This window comes from Coregonus clupeaformis, unplaced genomic scaffold, assembly GCF_020615455.1.
Source record: "Coregonus clupeaformis isolate EN_2021a unplaced genomic scaffold, ASM2061545v1 scaf0278, whole genome shotgun sequence".
NCBI classification, from domain to species: Eukaryota; Metazoa; Chordata; class Actinopteri; order Salmoniformes; family Salmonidae; genus Coregonus; species Coregonus clupeaformis.
The window spans coordinates 176,934-191,354 of record NW_025533733.1 but is presented as its reverse complement, the minus strand read 5'-3'; the positions used below and the strand labels follow the sequence as shown (position 1 = coordinate 191,354).

Here is a 14,421-nt window from a genome sequence, read left to right as displayed (position 1 = left end):
TATTTGTTACATTGTAGCTTAGTATTAATTGCTTTGTAGTTTAGTATTCCTAACATTGTAGTTTAGTATTTATTACATTTTAGCTTAGTATTTGTTACATTGTAGCTTAGAATTTGTTAAATTGTAGCTTAGTATTTGTTACATTGTAGCTCAGTACGTGCTTTGATGATTCGCCAAATCGTGTTTTGATGATCCTGACAGTTCGACTGGGTCACATGACAGTGTGAAGGGAGGAACGACACACCAGACTTGGGAGGAAGAGGAGATGGCGGAGCTGTGCTAGTTTCGAGTGTTAGCGTACAGTATCAATATTATATTCGGCTCACAGTTTGTCAAACAAGTGATCATTTTCAAACTCTCAACGTCCATCCAACATGGCCGAGCAAATCAGCAACGTTAGATATCAAGAGGTACGTTTTTTTTTATGACAACCCAATAAAATAAGCTAGCGTTAGCTAGCCAGCAATCGAAAACGAAACGGTGACTGTTTTGACTTCGGGCCCAGTTTAGCTAACGTTTTAACTCATTATGTCTTGAACATTTAGCTGGACAGTTAGGGTAATAAGGTAGCTTGCTACCTTGTTTATGGTGGTTAAGTGTAACTAGCTAGTATAACTGGTTTTGCTAACTAGCTACATTCAAAGGGACGGGCCACCGGCCCATTTGTTACATGTCCCACCCTCATAGGCCATTGAAAGGCTAATCCGTGGAATATGTTGTTGTTGCAGCGAACATAATCTAAATAGGTACTTAGCTAACTAGTTAGCTAGCTAGCTAGCTGCCACAGTCATAGTGATATTGAAATCTTTCAGGATTGCACAATAACCCACTGCTAGCGCTAGCTAGTAGGTAGGCCTACATTAATGAATAGTTGTAGACAGCCAATCTGAGACTAGTGCCAGAGGGGTATACCACAAAGCAGGATCAATTAGTTGGCCAGTTTACTCGCCTAAATATAATGAAAAAACTTTTTTTTCGAGACAGCTGTTAGTCTTTCTGCGTAAGTCTATAAGAACTTTGCACACCTGGATTGTACAAAAGGTGCACATTATTCTTTTTTAAATTCTTCAAACTCTGTCCAGGTGTCTTGCCATAGATTTTCAAGTAGATTTAAGTCAAAACTGTAACTAGGCCACTCAGGAACATTCAATGTTGTCGTGTTAAGCAACTGCAGTGTATATTTGGCCTTGTGTTTTAGGTTATTGTCCTGCTGAAAGGTGAATTTGTATCCCAGTGTCTGTTGGAAAGCAGACTGAACCAGATTTTCCTCTAGGATTTTGCCTGTCCTTAGCTCTATTCTGTTTATTTTTAGCACAAGTTTACCCATAACATGATGCAGCCACCACCATGCTTGAAAATATGAAATGGTACTCAGTGATGTGTTGTGTTGGATTTGCCCCAAACATAACACGTTGTATTCAGGACATAAAGTTTGTTTCTTTGCCATTTTGTTTTTGCAATTTTTGCCTACTTTCGTGCCTTATTGCAAACAGGATGCATGTTTTGGAATATTTTTATTCTGTACAGGCTTCCTTCTTTTCACTCTGTCAATTAGGTAAGGATTGTGGCGCAACGACAGTGTTTTTGATCCATCCTCAGTTTTCTCCTATCACAGACATTACACTCTGTAACTGTTTTAAAGTCACCATAGGCCTCATGGTGAAATCCATGAGCGGTTTCCTTCCTCTCCGGCAACTGAGTCTCCCTGGTCTTTGTGGTTGAATCTGTGTTTGAAATTCAATGCTCGACTGAGGGACCTAACAGATAATTGTATGTGTTGGGTACAGAGATGAGGTAGTCATTCAAACATCATGTTAAACATCATTATTGCACACAGTGAGTACATGCAACTTATTATGTGACTTGTTAAGCCAATGTTTACTTCTGAATTTATTTAGGCTTGCTATAATGAAGGGGTTGAATACTTATTGACTCGAGACATTTCAGCTTTTCATTTTTAATTAATTTGGATGAACTTAATTCCACTGACATTATGGGGTATTGTGTGTAGGCCATTGACCAAACATCTCAATTTAATAATCCATTTCAAATTCAGGCTGTAACACAACAAAATGTAGAAAGAGTCAATGGGTGTGAATACTTTCTGAAGGCACTGTATCTCTCATATTTAGCTTTCCTAATGAACCAGAAAAATCTACTGTTATTTCTGGTTGTTTATCAAAGTTAGCTGGCTAACTCAGTGATCCTGCTTTTGTAGGATGCCCCTCGGGTATCAAAGGTTCTGGTCAATGATGGGGTGTTGCCAGTCAATATTTCTCACTAGGAAATAGATTAATGATTACATTAACCTACATTCATGTATTTTCTGGTATAAGCACAGAAGCAGCTAGCTAAATTACTCTCTCAGCATAGGCCACGGCCAGAATAGTGCAACAGCAGCGTCATCCCACTGATCGTGTGTGTGATGCTCTGGCCCATTCCTCCAGCTGTTGAATGAGGAGGAGCCAGCAGTTGCCCAGCCTCCCCAGGAGGAAGCAGCTGTCCTGGAAGCCCCTCCCCCCTACAGCAGCATCTCAGCTGCCAACGCAGGTAATTGGCCTCTGTCCGTCCATAGCACTACACACAGTAACTGGCAAAATATTGACTAATCTCATATGACAATTGGGGTCGAGGACCGATGCAAGTCAGGAATAGGATATTGTTGTTTATTTTATTCTAGTGCTCAAAAGTAAAGGCTACAGTACAAAGCTGTGGTGTTGGGTGAGCTCTCAACCTTCACCTTGCTACTAGCCATCAGTAATGTGCTGTGTCACTCATGTTTTGTTTTCTGCACCTTTCCATTTCCCCTCCAGCGTTCTTTGACTACAAGGAGGATGCAGGCAGGTTCCCCAACCCCCCGTCCTACAACGTGGCTACCACACTGCCCTCCTATGATGAAGCAGAGAGGACCAAAGCTGAGACTGGCGTGCCTCTGGTCCCTGGCAGGGTCGTGGTATGTGTGTCCTCCTTTCACAGTGATATTCGTTCATTCATTCATTTAGGTATTTTTCATTGTGGGAGCCTACATCCTCAATAAACACGTTTGGACCGTCATCATTGGAAGATGTCTGACAACTTGATTTGCCACACAACCAAAACATACATTTCCTATTTTTCCTTTCAGGAGGATGACTTTGACGATACTGACCAGCTGCGGATAGGGAATGATGGCATTTTCATGCTCACCTTCTTCAGTAAGTCTTCTCTCTTGTTTCTTATACAGCGTAGAGATTGTTATGGGCAGACAATGTCTGTCTGCATCTCATGGGTACACTAAACAAGCAACTAAATAAGCCAAGCCAGGGACTTGTCCAACCGGTTCATAAGGAGGATGTTTGGGATATTAGAAAAGCTGTTGTATAATCTTCCAAAAAGCTTCATGGTCTATGTGTGGTGAACAGCAAGCATGTTAACTGATGTGCCTCTTCTCATTAGTGGTCAATGATTGATTGGTTGGTTGATTGATTGATTGTCCTCTCTTCTCTCCAGTGGCATTCCTGTTCAACTGGATTGGTTTCTTCCTGTCCTTCTGTCTGACCACTTCTGCAGCCGGTCGGTACGGAGCCATCTCTGGGTTCGGCCTGTCTCTCATTAAATGGGTTCTCATAGTCAGGGTAAGATCAACACACTTCACCTCACTGTTCTTTTAATTTATTTTGTTAAATGTATTTTTTAGGGGGTAGATCAGCTTTAATATTGCAGATTGTGGCTACTATCAATGTAATTGTCTGCATCATTTCCAATCCCCCATACATACAGTTGAAGTCGGAAGTTTACATACACTTAGGTTGGAGTCATTAAAACTTGTTTTTCAACCACTCCACAAATGTCTTGTTAACAAACTATAGTTTTGACAAGTCGGTTAGGACATCTACTTTGTGCATGAGATTATTCCACTTATAATTCACTGTATCACAATTCCAGTGGGTCAGAAGTTTACACACACTAAGTTGACTGTGCCTTTAAACAGCTTGGAAAATTCCAGAAAATTATGTCATGGCTTTAGAAGCTTCTGATAGGCTAATTGACATAATTTGAGTCAATTGGAGGTGTACCTGTGAATGTATTTCAAGGCCTACCTTCAAACACAGTGCCTCTTTGCTTGACATATTGGTAAAATGTAAAGAAATCAGCCAAGACCTCATAAAAAAAACTGTAGACCTCCACAAGTCTGGTTCATCCTTGGGACCAATTTCCAAACACCTGAAAGTACCACATTCATCTGTACAAACAATAGTACGCAAGTATTAACACCATGGGACCACGCAGCCGTCATACCGCTCAGGAAGGAGACGCGTTCTGTCTCCTAGAGATGAACATTCTTTGGTGCGAAAAGTGCAAATCAATCCCAGAACAACAGCAAAGGACCTTGTGAAGATGCTGGAGGAAACCGGTACAAAAGTATCTATATCCACAGTAAAACGAGTCCTATATCGACATAACCTGAAAGGCCGCTCAGCAAGGAAGAAGCCACTGCTCCAAAACCGCCATAAAAAAGCCAGACTACGGTTTGTAACTGCAGATGGGGACAAAGATCTTACTTTTTGGAGAAATGTCCTCTGGTCTGATGAAACAAAAATAGAACTGTTTGGCCATAATGACCATCGTTATGTTTGGAGGAAAAAGGGGGGTGCTTGCAAGCTGAAGAACACCATCCCAACCGTGAAGCACGGTGGTGGCAGCATCATGCTGTGGGGGTGCTTTGCTGCAGGAGGGACTCGTGCACTTCACAAAATAGATGGCATCATGAGGAAGGAAGATTATGTGGATATATTGAAGCAACATCTCAAGACATCAGTCAGGAAGTTAAAGCTTGGTCGCAAATGGGTCTTCCAAATGGACAATGACCCCAAACGTACTTCCAAAGTTGTGGCAAAATGGCTTAAGGACAACAAAGGCAAGGTATTGGAGTGGCCATCACAAAGCCCTGACCTCAATCCTATAGAAAATATGTGGGCAGAACTGAAAAAGCGTGTGCGAGCAAGGAGGCCTACAAACCTGACTCAGTTACACCAGCTCTGTCAGGAGGAATAGGCCAAAATTCACCCAACTTATTGTGGGAAGCTTGTGGAAGGCTACCTGAAACGTTTGACCCAAGTTAAACAATTTAAAGGCAATGCTACCAAATACTAATTGAGTGTATGTAAACTTCTGACCCACTGGGAATGTGATGAAAGAAATAAAAGCTGAAATAAATCATTCTCTCTACTATTATTCTGACATTTCACATTCTTAAAATAAAGTGGTGATCCTAACTGACCTAAGACAGGCAATTTTTACTAGGATTAAATGTCAGGAATTGTGAACAACTGAGTTTAAATGTATTTGGCTAAGGTGTATGTTAACTTCTGACTTCAACTGTATATATTATTTGAAATATATACATGTTTATTTTATTTGATATATTTTCCTTCATTATTTTCCCCTAACCCTACCACCCCTCCCCTAATTGTAGTAAACTAATGGACAACAACACTTAGGCTTCTAATTCCAGTTTATACATACTATTTACAGTGCATTCGGAAGGTATTCAGACCCCTTCCCTTTTCCACATTTTGTTACGTTACAGCCTTATTCTAAAATGTATTAAATAAAACATTTTCCTCATCAATCTACACACAATACCCCATAATGACAAATCGAAAACAGGTTTTTGGAAATTGTCGCAAATTTATAAAAATAAATAAATAAATAAATAGATACCTTATTTACATAAGTATTCAGACCCTTTGCTATGAGACTCGAAATTGAGCTCAGGTGCATCCTGTTTCAATTGCTCATCCTTGAGATGTTTCTACAGCTTGATTGGAGTTCACCTGTGGTAAATTCAATTGATTGGACATGATTTGGAAAGGCACACACCTGTCTATGTAAGGTCCCACAGTTGACAGTGCATGTCAGAGCAAAAACAAAGCCATGAGGTCGAAGGAATTGTCTGTAGAGCTCCGAGACAGGATTGTGTCGAGGCACAGATCTGGAGAAGGGTACCAAAACATATCTGCAGCATTGAAGGTCCCCAAGAACACAGTGGCCTCCATCATTCTTAAATGGAAGAAGTTTGGAACCACCAAGACTTCCTAGACTTGCCGCCCGGCCAAACTGAGCAATTGGGGGAGAAGGGCCTTGGTCAGGGAGGTGACCAAGAACCCGATGGTCACTCTGACAGAACTCCAGAGTTCCTCTGTGGAGATGGGAGAACCTTCCAGAATAACAACCATCTCTGCAGCACTCCACCAATCAGGCCTTTATGATAGAGTGGCCAGACGGAAGCCTCTCCTCAGTAAAATGCACATGACAGCCCGCTTGGAGTTTGCCAAAAGAAACAAGATTGAACTCTATGTCCTGAATGCCAAGCGTCACATCTGGAGAAAACCTGGCACCATCCCTACGGTGAAGCATGGTGGTGGCAGCATCATGCTGTGGGGATGTTTTTCAGCGGCAGGGACTGGGAGACTAGTCAGGATCGAGGGAAAGATGAACGGAGCAAAGTACAGAGAGATCCTTGATGAAAACCTGCTCCAGAGCGCTCAGGACCTCAGACTGGAGTCTCCCCAAATACAGGTGTGCCAAGCTTGTAGCGTCATACCCAAGAAGACCCCTCCCATCTATCTCTGAAGACCATCCAGTTTTGATTTCTATTTGTCATATATTTTTCATCTTTGCTGTGATGTTTCACGCAAGTTCTGAACCTTTCTATTCTCATAGTTTCTACAGATTGTTAATTAAAGATAAAATGTTTTGCTAAAAGTATTATTATATTATTGATCAATTGACTATGACTTTTCAAATCACCCAGCAGTTCTATCTGCAGAGTTAGCTCCAGGTAAATGTTGCAATTCTTCAGCCATTCCTGGACCTGCGACCAAAAACAACCTACATATGGACAGTACCAAAACAAATTATCTAATGGTTCTGTCGCTTTGCAGCAAAATCTGCAGAGCTGGGATGGTTATATCCCCCGTGTATATAATTCTCACTGTTTCTTTACAGCACTGGTCCTGGAGTGCTACGGGGAGTTCAGGCTTTTGTTCCAGCCCAGCCCTAATTGCTTTGGAATGTTACTGTGTGTACGACTGGGCCCCTAATGTTATTCTACTGTCTTTTGAACGTTCCAGTTTTCCACCTACTTCCCTGGCTACTTTGATGGGCAGTACTGGCTGTGGTGGGTGTTCCTGGCAATGGGTAAGTGGAGCTGAAGTCAGCTATATTTGAATGAATTAATGTGTGTGAAAGATCATCGTGGAATGGATGCTGTTGTCTTTTTGTTTTGACTCCAGGCTTCATGCTGTTCGTCAGAGGGTTTGTCAACTACTCCCGGGTTCGCAAAATGGCCGACCCCACTTACACCACACTGCCCCGAACGAGAGTCCTGTTCATCTACTGAAGGTAAGGCCCTAATTCACACAGCATTCCTTAGTTACAGCAGAATAAGACCTTATTAAATCATAAGCCTGGTCCTTTATTAAGAAATAAAAGTATTAGTACTGGTAATATACCAAATCATATAGATTTTCTCCACTCACTAGTTTCCTTCCAATGTAGTCTGGTTACATGTAAACAATTGCACAAACAAACATGATCCATAGTAAACCGTCCTCCTACAGAGATACTGATCTCCACCGTTAACTTATCTCCTGTTTGCTTTTCACGCAGCTGGTTATTGAATAAACAAACCGTCCCTGGATCTGGATAAAGAATCTTGGATGTTTGAAAAGCATCACACCGACAAAAAAGCAACAAAACTGCAAAAGTCTAAAACCAAACTCCTCAGATACCCATCACCACGCGGCCAATCACCACGCGGCCCATCACCACGCGGCCCATCACCACGCGGCCAATCACCACGCGGCCGGATGGAAAAACACAACGAAATCTTGATGAAGACAACTCTTGTAACATTCAGGAATTAAATAAGTATCTTTTATTATTTTATTTGAAAACTTCATTAATGGATTATGGTAGTCATTTAACTATGTACTCATTAGTGGCGAATGTTGTGCTATTTTACATGTTCAGTCTGTAATGTATGGGTAATGCCTTCTATCATTTGATGGTGGTGTATTAGCATGCATCTGCCCCTCAAGCCAATAGGGATCAGTCTTATTTCGGTAACACTTTGTTCAAAGCCCACAGGTATAATGCATTACAATGCAGTCATAATGCACTATAAGACTTGTCATAAGCACCTTTATGTTTTCGTATCAGTTCATAGTAATCATGAGATCAACCAGTTCAGGATGGAAAAAAATAGTCACATATGGCATTACAATTTGAGTTTGTAATAAAACATATTGACGTTTTATACATGCTTATAACAAGTAATTATGCCCAATACCTGTCGGCTCCATAAGAAGCCTTATTTCTAGCCAATAGAGGGCAGAGTTCTATGCTACATTTTGAGTCATTAATTATTCCTATAAGACAGAATCCTACCTTTTACGTTTGAGGTATGTGCGCACATAAAGTATCGTACGTGCACATCTGAAGGTAAAGATGTCGTGCAAGTGTTTTTGTTGTACAAGTCATGCAGTTTTATTGTTTAGTGTAGAGAATTACCACATTAGGTATGTAAACTAACTATGATGCTATCATAAAATGTAAGCAGGTGCACTTTCAGAAACATTCTAATAAAACCCCAGGGAGTTCCTCCCAATGGAAACGGACATATTATCCATGCAATCAACTATACATGACCAAACGGTAGTACCTGTAGTTATTCAGTGAGTACAGAGCTTTCATAAGGGTGATATGGCAATTTATAAGTGGTCTATGACCATACTAATTAGATGAAGTAAGAAGACAAGAAAATATACTCTTACTTGTCGATCTTTCTCTTTAAGCAATTGTTGGCAAATTATTAACTAAATTCTCTCAAACCCGCTCTAACGGACCCCCCTGTATGCCAGCCAGTCTGTTTTAAACCAGTTGTTTAGATTTCTTGCTTAGCCCTGTATGTGGAATGGTACAGCGCAGCTAAGATCCAAACCCAGTCCGAGACACACACAGCTCTGATCTCTGTGGGAAGTGGTACAGCTGGATCCTTGGGATTTTATTGTTATGAGATGTTTTAAACTGTAAAAAAGCTTCATGTCTAATAAATGTCACTTTTTAAAAGAGAGGTTGATGATCTCTGTTGCAGGTTTTGCGTGCAGGCTTTGCAAGAGAGTTGAGGCTTGTCGGAAAATATTGTGCAGCACTCACACCTTGTGGTTGAAAGATGCAATGACGACACCAACAGCTACAGTTCCCAGAGGGTTTTATGGTTTTGAATGTACAGTATGTCATATCTTATCCCATCAGCTTTCTATAAGAATTGACTGGTGAAAGACACTAACCATGCATTTCCATATATAGCTACATAGCATTAGTGTTGTCATGATTCAATCCTTGATTATATTTAAATACGTTTGACATTTTAGTCATTTAGCAGACACTCTTATCTAAAGCGAATTACAGTAATGCATGCATACATTTTACGTACGGCTGGTCCCGGGTATTGAACCAAATATCCTGCCATTGCAAGCTCCATTCTGTACCAACTGAGCTACAGAGGACCACAGTGAACAATAGTCATATCACATCAGCAGAGATATACATTCTATATTTCTAGCTAGCGGCGTAGTGTGGAGTAGAATGATTCATTTGGTCAGGTTTTAGCACGATTCTGCCAGTTAGCTGTCCATCATATAGCTACAACAGTTTATACAGATGACAGCATCTATAACAGGTCAGTGAAGGCATTATAGCTGCTGTTATAACCTGCAACTCAAGCTTCAGTGCTAGTTGAAATTTCAAATACTGTTTGTTTAGCCTGTCTGCAATTTCCCAATGAGCACCTTGGAATGGATGCGTCTAAAATGGCACCCTATTCCCAATATAGTGCACTACATTTGGCCATTTGATGCACCCCTGGCCTTACACCCCTTCACTCCCCTGTGCCCTCCAGCCACCGGGGCAAGAAGAAGATGGCCTTCTGCCCTATGTGGGTTCTGGACCCTAATTTGGGTTTCCCGTTCTTCTTCAGTCCCACGTACCAGCTCCTGTCCTGGTACTTCTGGGCCTGATATGTGTTGTAATGGTTCACCTCTATCTTCTCCAGGAAATAACACTGATCCGTAACTATCGACTACATGGGAGAGACAGAAACACAGATAGTTGGAATACTTAGTCATCACAAACATATGCTGATCGTTGATTAGATTACCTGTGGGAGGTCAAAGGATATAGATAGTCCAAAACAGATTGGTAAGGTTCCGGGGGTGGTCAAAGGATACAGATAGTCCAAAACAGATTGGTAAGGTTCTGGGGGTGGCCAAAGGCTATAGATTGGTAAGGTTCTGGGGGTGGCCAAAGGCTATAGATTGGTAAGGTTGACGTAACCAGCCGTTTGAATGAAAAGGATAGAAGTATTAAAATGTTTCTGTGACCTTTGTGGCTAGGGTAGTTAGGGAGGGTGAAGGGGTCACCATGGAAACATATTCATACAGGCAGTTTAATACTCACTGAACTGTGTAGTTTTCCCTCACTGCTCATGGCCAAGTAGAGTCCTGCCTCTGTCCCCTGGATGACAACCACACCATGGTCCACAGATTTCAACCTCAGGACCGCTGAGGAAAGGATAGGGCACAAGTCAACGTCAGATTGACACAGACGGACGCGCCCCCTGCCTCCCCCCCACAACTAACAAACTAACAAAATAAGTTCAACAGAAACATTCCAACCATCCTTAAAAATAAACTTCCACATGATAACAAATAGACACAAACTAGAAGGACAACCCTGAGAGGAGATTGGGAGAGGACAGACCAAAATAAACAGTGACGTAGTCAGCATGTGGAAGTTGGTTACAATTTGAAACACTGGGGCTAGCTACCTTTGTTGTTGTCGTTGTTGCAGTCCGGTTATCATGGCATTATGCAACATTCAGACTTTCCTTTGAGAAAACTCTCATCTAAATAGCCTCAGTATGAACGGTAGATGTTATGTCACTGGGAGCTTTTAATAACGGTAGCATATTACTAATACAATTGTCTGCAGAGCTGCAAGAATATTTCTGAAGCACATAACCAGCTGTGTTGTTGCAGCGTAAATATATCCCACACATTCCTATCATGATAGAGATAGGCTTTCAGTGATTCACACCCACATTGTTATTATTGAGCCATAAAATGATTATGGGTCATTATTACAATGTGGGAGACTGATGATTAAATGTACTGAAATTTACAGTATGAGCCTGGACATTATTTTAAGTCGATTGTGAACATTTGCAAACCATTAACGCATGTATCAACATAAATGTATTATGTATTATTGTTTAATATAAAGGTAATTATGCAGATAAATACAAATGTATTGATTGGATGAACAATTTAATAAACATAATAGCCGAATTAATGACAGATTTTTCTATTATTGACATAGTTTTATTTTTCCATTTGAGAACACAAAATCCATTGAAATATTCGAGTATTTCTGGTCTTACTGTGAACGTCATTCTCGTCCCTCTTGCCTCCCACTGTCCCATCCGGGAGAATCTGCAGATGATGTCCGCCATTCATGCAGTATAGGCGGGTCAGTTTTTTATTCTCTAGCAGGTTACTTCCGAATCTCTCAACCTCCTGCCCCACCTGTACATCCGTTATTTCTGCATCCGTCATCTTTTTGGATGCGCTCTAAATTAAAATAACGACGGTCTGTCAGTCTACCTAAGAAAAACCACCTGATGCGCTCTCTGCGGATGCTGTACGAACGAAAACAGCCCGGTGGTAAAATCGCCGCTTGATGGCGAACAGAAACATGTTTGTTTGGACTTTACAGTCAGCAGCAGTAGCAACAATGATCTGTTGTCACGCGCGTTTGGTCGTGGGAGCAGAGCACTGACCACCAAAGAGGGCGCGTACCCGTAGCCTAATCTGCTCATTTCCCCCACCCAGAATGTGGAGAACTAAAATTAGAAACACACTATTAGGATACAACACTGACACCTGTTATACATACACCTGCTGGTGGTTCCTGTTATCTTGGACCATGGCCTGTAAACTATTCATAAAGCTTCTCAGAGTAAGAGTGCTGATCAAGGATCAGGACCCTCCTGTCCATATCATTTTATTCATTATGATCTAAAAGGCCAAACGGATCCTAGATTGCCACTTGCTGTGAAAGAATACAGGCCCTGGTCTCAATATCCAAATAGATTTTTAACTCAATGAGACTAATCTGAGCAAATAAATGAATTACTTATTCAAACTCTTGCAATAAGAGAGAACATGGCTACAAGGTAAAATTATCCATCCCAGTTCCCAGGAATCCTTGTGGGCCTCATCGTTCCCTATGCTGTTGTGTAGCCTACAACAATAAATAATACTTCATTGAATGGCACCCTTCAACAAAGTAATCAAACAAAGACTACACCCCTACAAAGTTCAACTTAGGACAACATTGGCAAGAAAAAGTCATTTGGGGACCAGTAATGAGGATACACATTCCTGAGGTGGGAGCCCATCTCCCTTGACAACCAGGATATAACTTGAGAGTTTGCATGACATCAGGGTCAGTCAACTGAAAACCGTCTCACTATAGAGACCGCCTGGGAATCTGGTGAAGCTACAGCCTTGTAGCCTGGTCCAAGATCTAGAATCTGGCATAGAATCTAGAGCCTTGTAGCCTGGTCCAAGATCTGGAATTTGGTGAAGGAGTTAGAGCCTTGTAGCCTGGTCCAAAATCTGTTTGTGGCGTCTTTCCATGGCAAAATGTTTTGTAAGCCAACAACCATAGGAGTTGGCCATACAGTACAAACATATCTGGGATTATGTTTAGGGGCCTCAATAAGAAACAAAAAGCAGTTTTCTCCCAACATCACTGGCTTTGGGGCACCAAGTGTGGTCATCATAGAAATCCTGTGTTGAAATGCTGATACCAAGAGACTAGCAGTAGCAATATTAGACTGACATGAAAAGGGAGGTTGGTGTAGGAGTATCGTTCGGTGTCAGGACATTAAAACCCATTTCCATAAATTAGAATAGGTCCCCTGGCAGCTAGCCAAGGAAACCATTTGATCAAGTCCTTTGTCATCCAACAAAAGGTTACAAATCAAACCAATAAGCACCAGAATGGAAAAGCCCCTTTATTGGATGAACCATTGCTTAATTATTGTAATAATGTGATTATTAAAAGTACACCAAGGTAACCATCTGACAACAAGGTAGCCATTTTCATTGTTCAGAAGAAGTGAGTTAACGTCATGATCAATCTGCATACAATTCCTTGTTTTGAAAAGTACCACACACAACAAAGACGTACAGTTCAACATTTAATGGAAGGAAAAGCATCAACATGACCTACTACAGATGAGTAATAACACAGAGGACATATACAACGATTATTATCTGTGGGGGAAATACAACACATAGTTTTTCTTTACATTGGATTATGTGTACAAGCAAAACAAATAAGCTTCAAAGAAAAGCATATACCAGTGAATCATCATCATCATTATCATTGTTCTGCCCTTGATAATACGTTTCAAAAGTTAACGTCTGCATATGTTTTATACAAAATAGAATTTCAAAACAATATTTTGGGGTAGTGCAAATTGTCAGGTTCAAGCTGGTTGATTACTTTCACAAACAGTTTTCATGTTAAAATTTTTTTGACTGACTACTATATGGATAGCATTAGTACATACCATTTGACCAAAGCTACACAAAAAAAAAGAAATATAAAAATGTGTTATAAAACAAAAGTCCTGTACGTCTGTCGTTCCAAGAGCAACTAAGACTACAGGGAAATATGCTGAACTTTGAGTCTGGATTTGCTTTGGCCACCTGGTAGAAAATCTAATATACTAGAACTGTGTTTTGTGTTGTCTAAATAAATTTTATATATTGACACTGTTGAAAGGTTTCCTAAAAATCTGTCCTGTACAGAAATACAGAAGATAGATCACTTAAAGTGAAAGTGAACATTTTCTTTCTAAAATAGCTTATATTGGAATAGAAAAAAAGAAATGACATAGTACGTCTATAATCTGTTTAGAGCAACAAGTAACTCATGTATTTGTAATTTATATTGCATATATTTTTTTTGATTTCCTTGTCAAAAATGTACCGCATGATACAATTCCACAGAGACCAATACATTTTTGGATAAGGAGAGGTGAGTAGTTAGTGGTTTCATGCCTGTTATATGAAAGGCAACAGCAGACAACGACTTGTAGCCACACTGAATGTGAAAGTAACCCATAAGAAATCCAGAAGCAGGGTTAGATAGGGAGAAATCATTTTCTGATTTTGCTCAACTACTTTTGTATCACCATTGAAAGAAAAATAACATGTTTTCGTTTAGGATAGATTAGGAAGTTAACAATGGCTAACCCAGTAGAGAGAATATCAGATGACTTTGGCGTGTACAGTATGCATG

General features: G+C 40.6%; 2 protein-coding genes across 2 annotated transcripts; one reads left to right on the top strand and one right to left on the bottom strand.

The window, feature by feature from the left end:
* Positions 1-218: 218 nt before the first annotated feature.
* LOC121531054 (NEDD4 family-interacting protein 1-like) lies at positions 219-9,116 on the top strand. The gene is made up of 8 exons (XM_041836437.2): positions 219-410; positions 2,448-2,550; positions 2,814-2,953; positions 3,125-3,194; positions 3,490-3,614; positions 7,116-7,182; positions 7,278-7,386; positions 7,654-9,116. Exons 1-7 carry the CDS (start codon positions 375-377, stop codon positions 7,382-7,384), a joined length of 648 nt encoding a protein of 215 aa, XP_041692371.1. The 5' UTR covers positions 219-374; the 3' UTR covers positions 7,385-7,386; positions 7,654-9,116.
* Positions 8,000-11,966, bottom strand: LOC121531070 (putative fibroblast growth factor 1). Its single transcript, XM_041836438.2, has 3 exons — positions 11,486-11,966; positions 10,504-10,607; positions 8,000-10,126 (listed from the first exon to the last, which is right to left on the bottom strand). Exons 1-3 carry the CDS (start codon positions 11,658-11,660, stop codon positions 9,926-9,928), a joined length of 480 nt encoding a protein of 159 aa, XP_041692372.2. The 5' UTR covers positions 11,661-11,966; the 3' UTR covers positions 8,000-9,925.
* Positions 11,967-14,421: the final 2,455 nt, after the last annotated feature.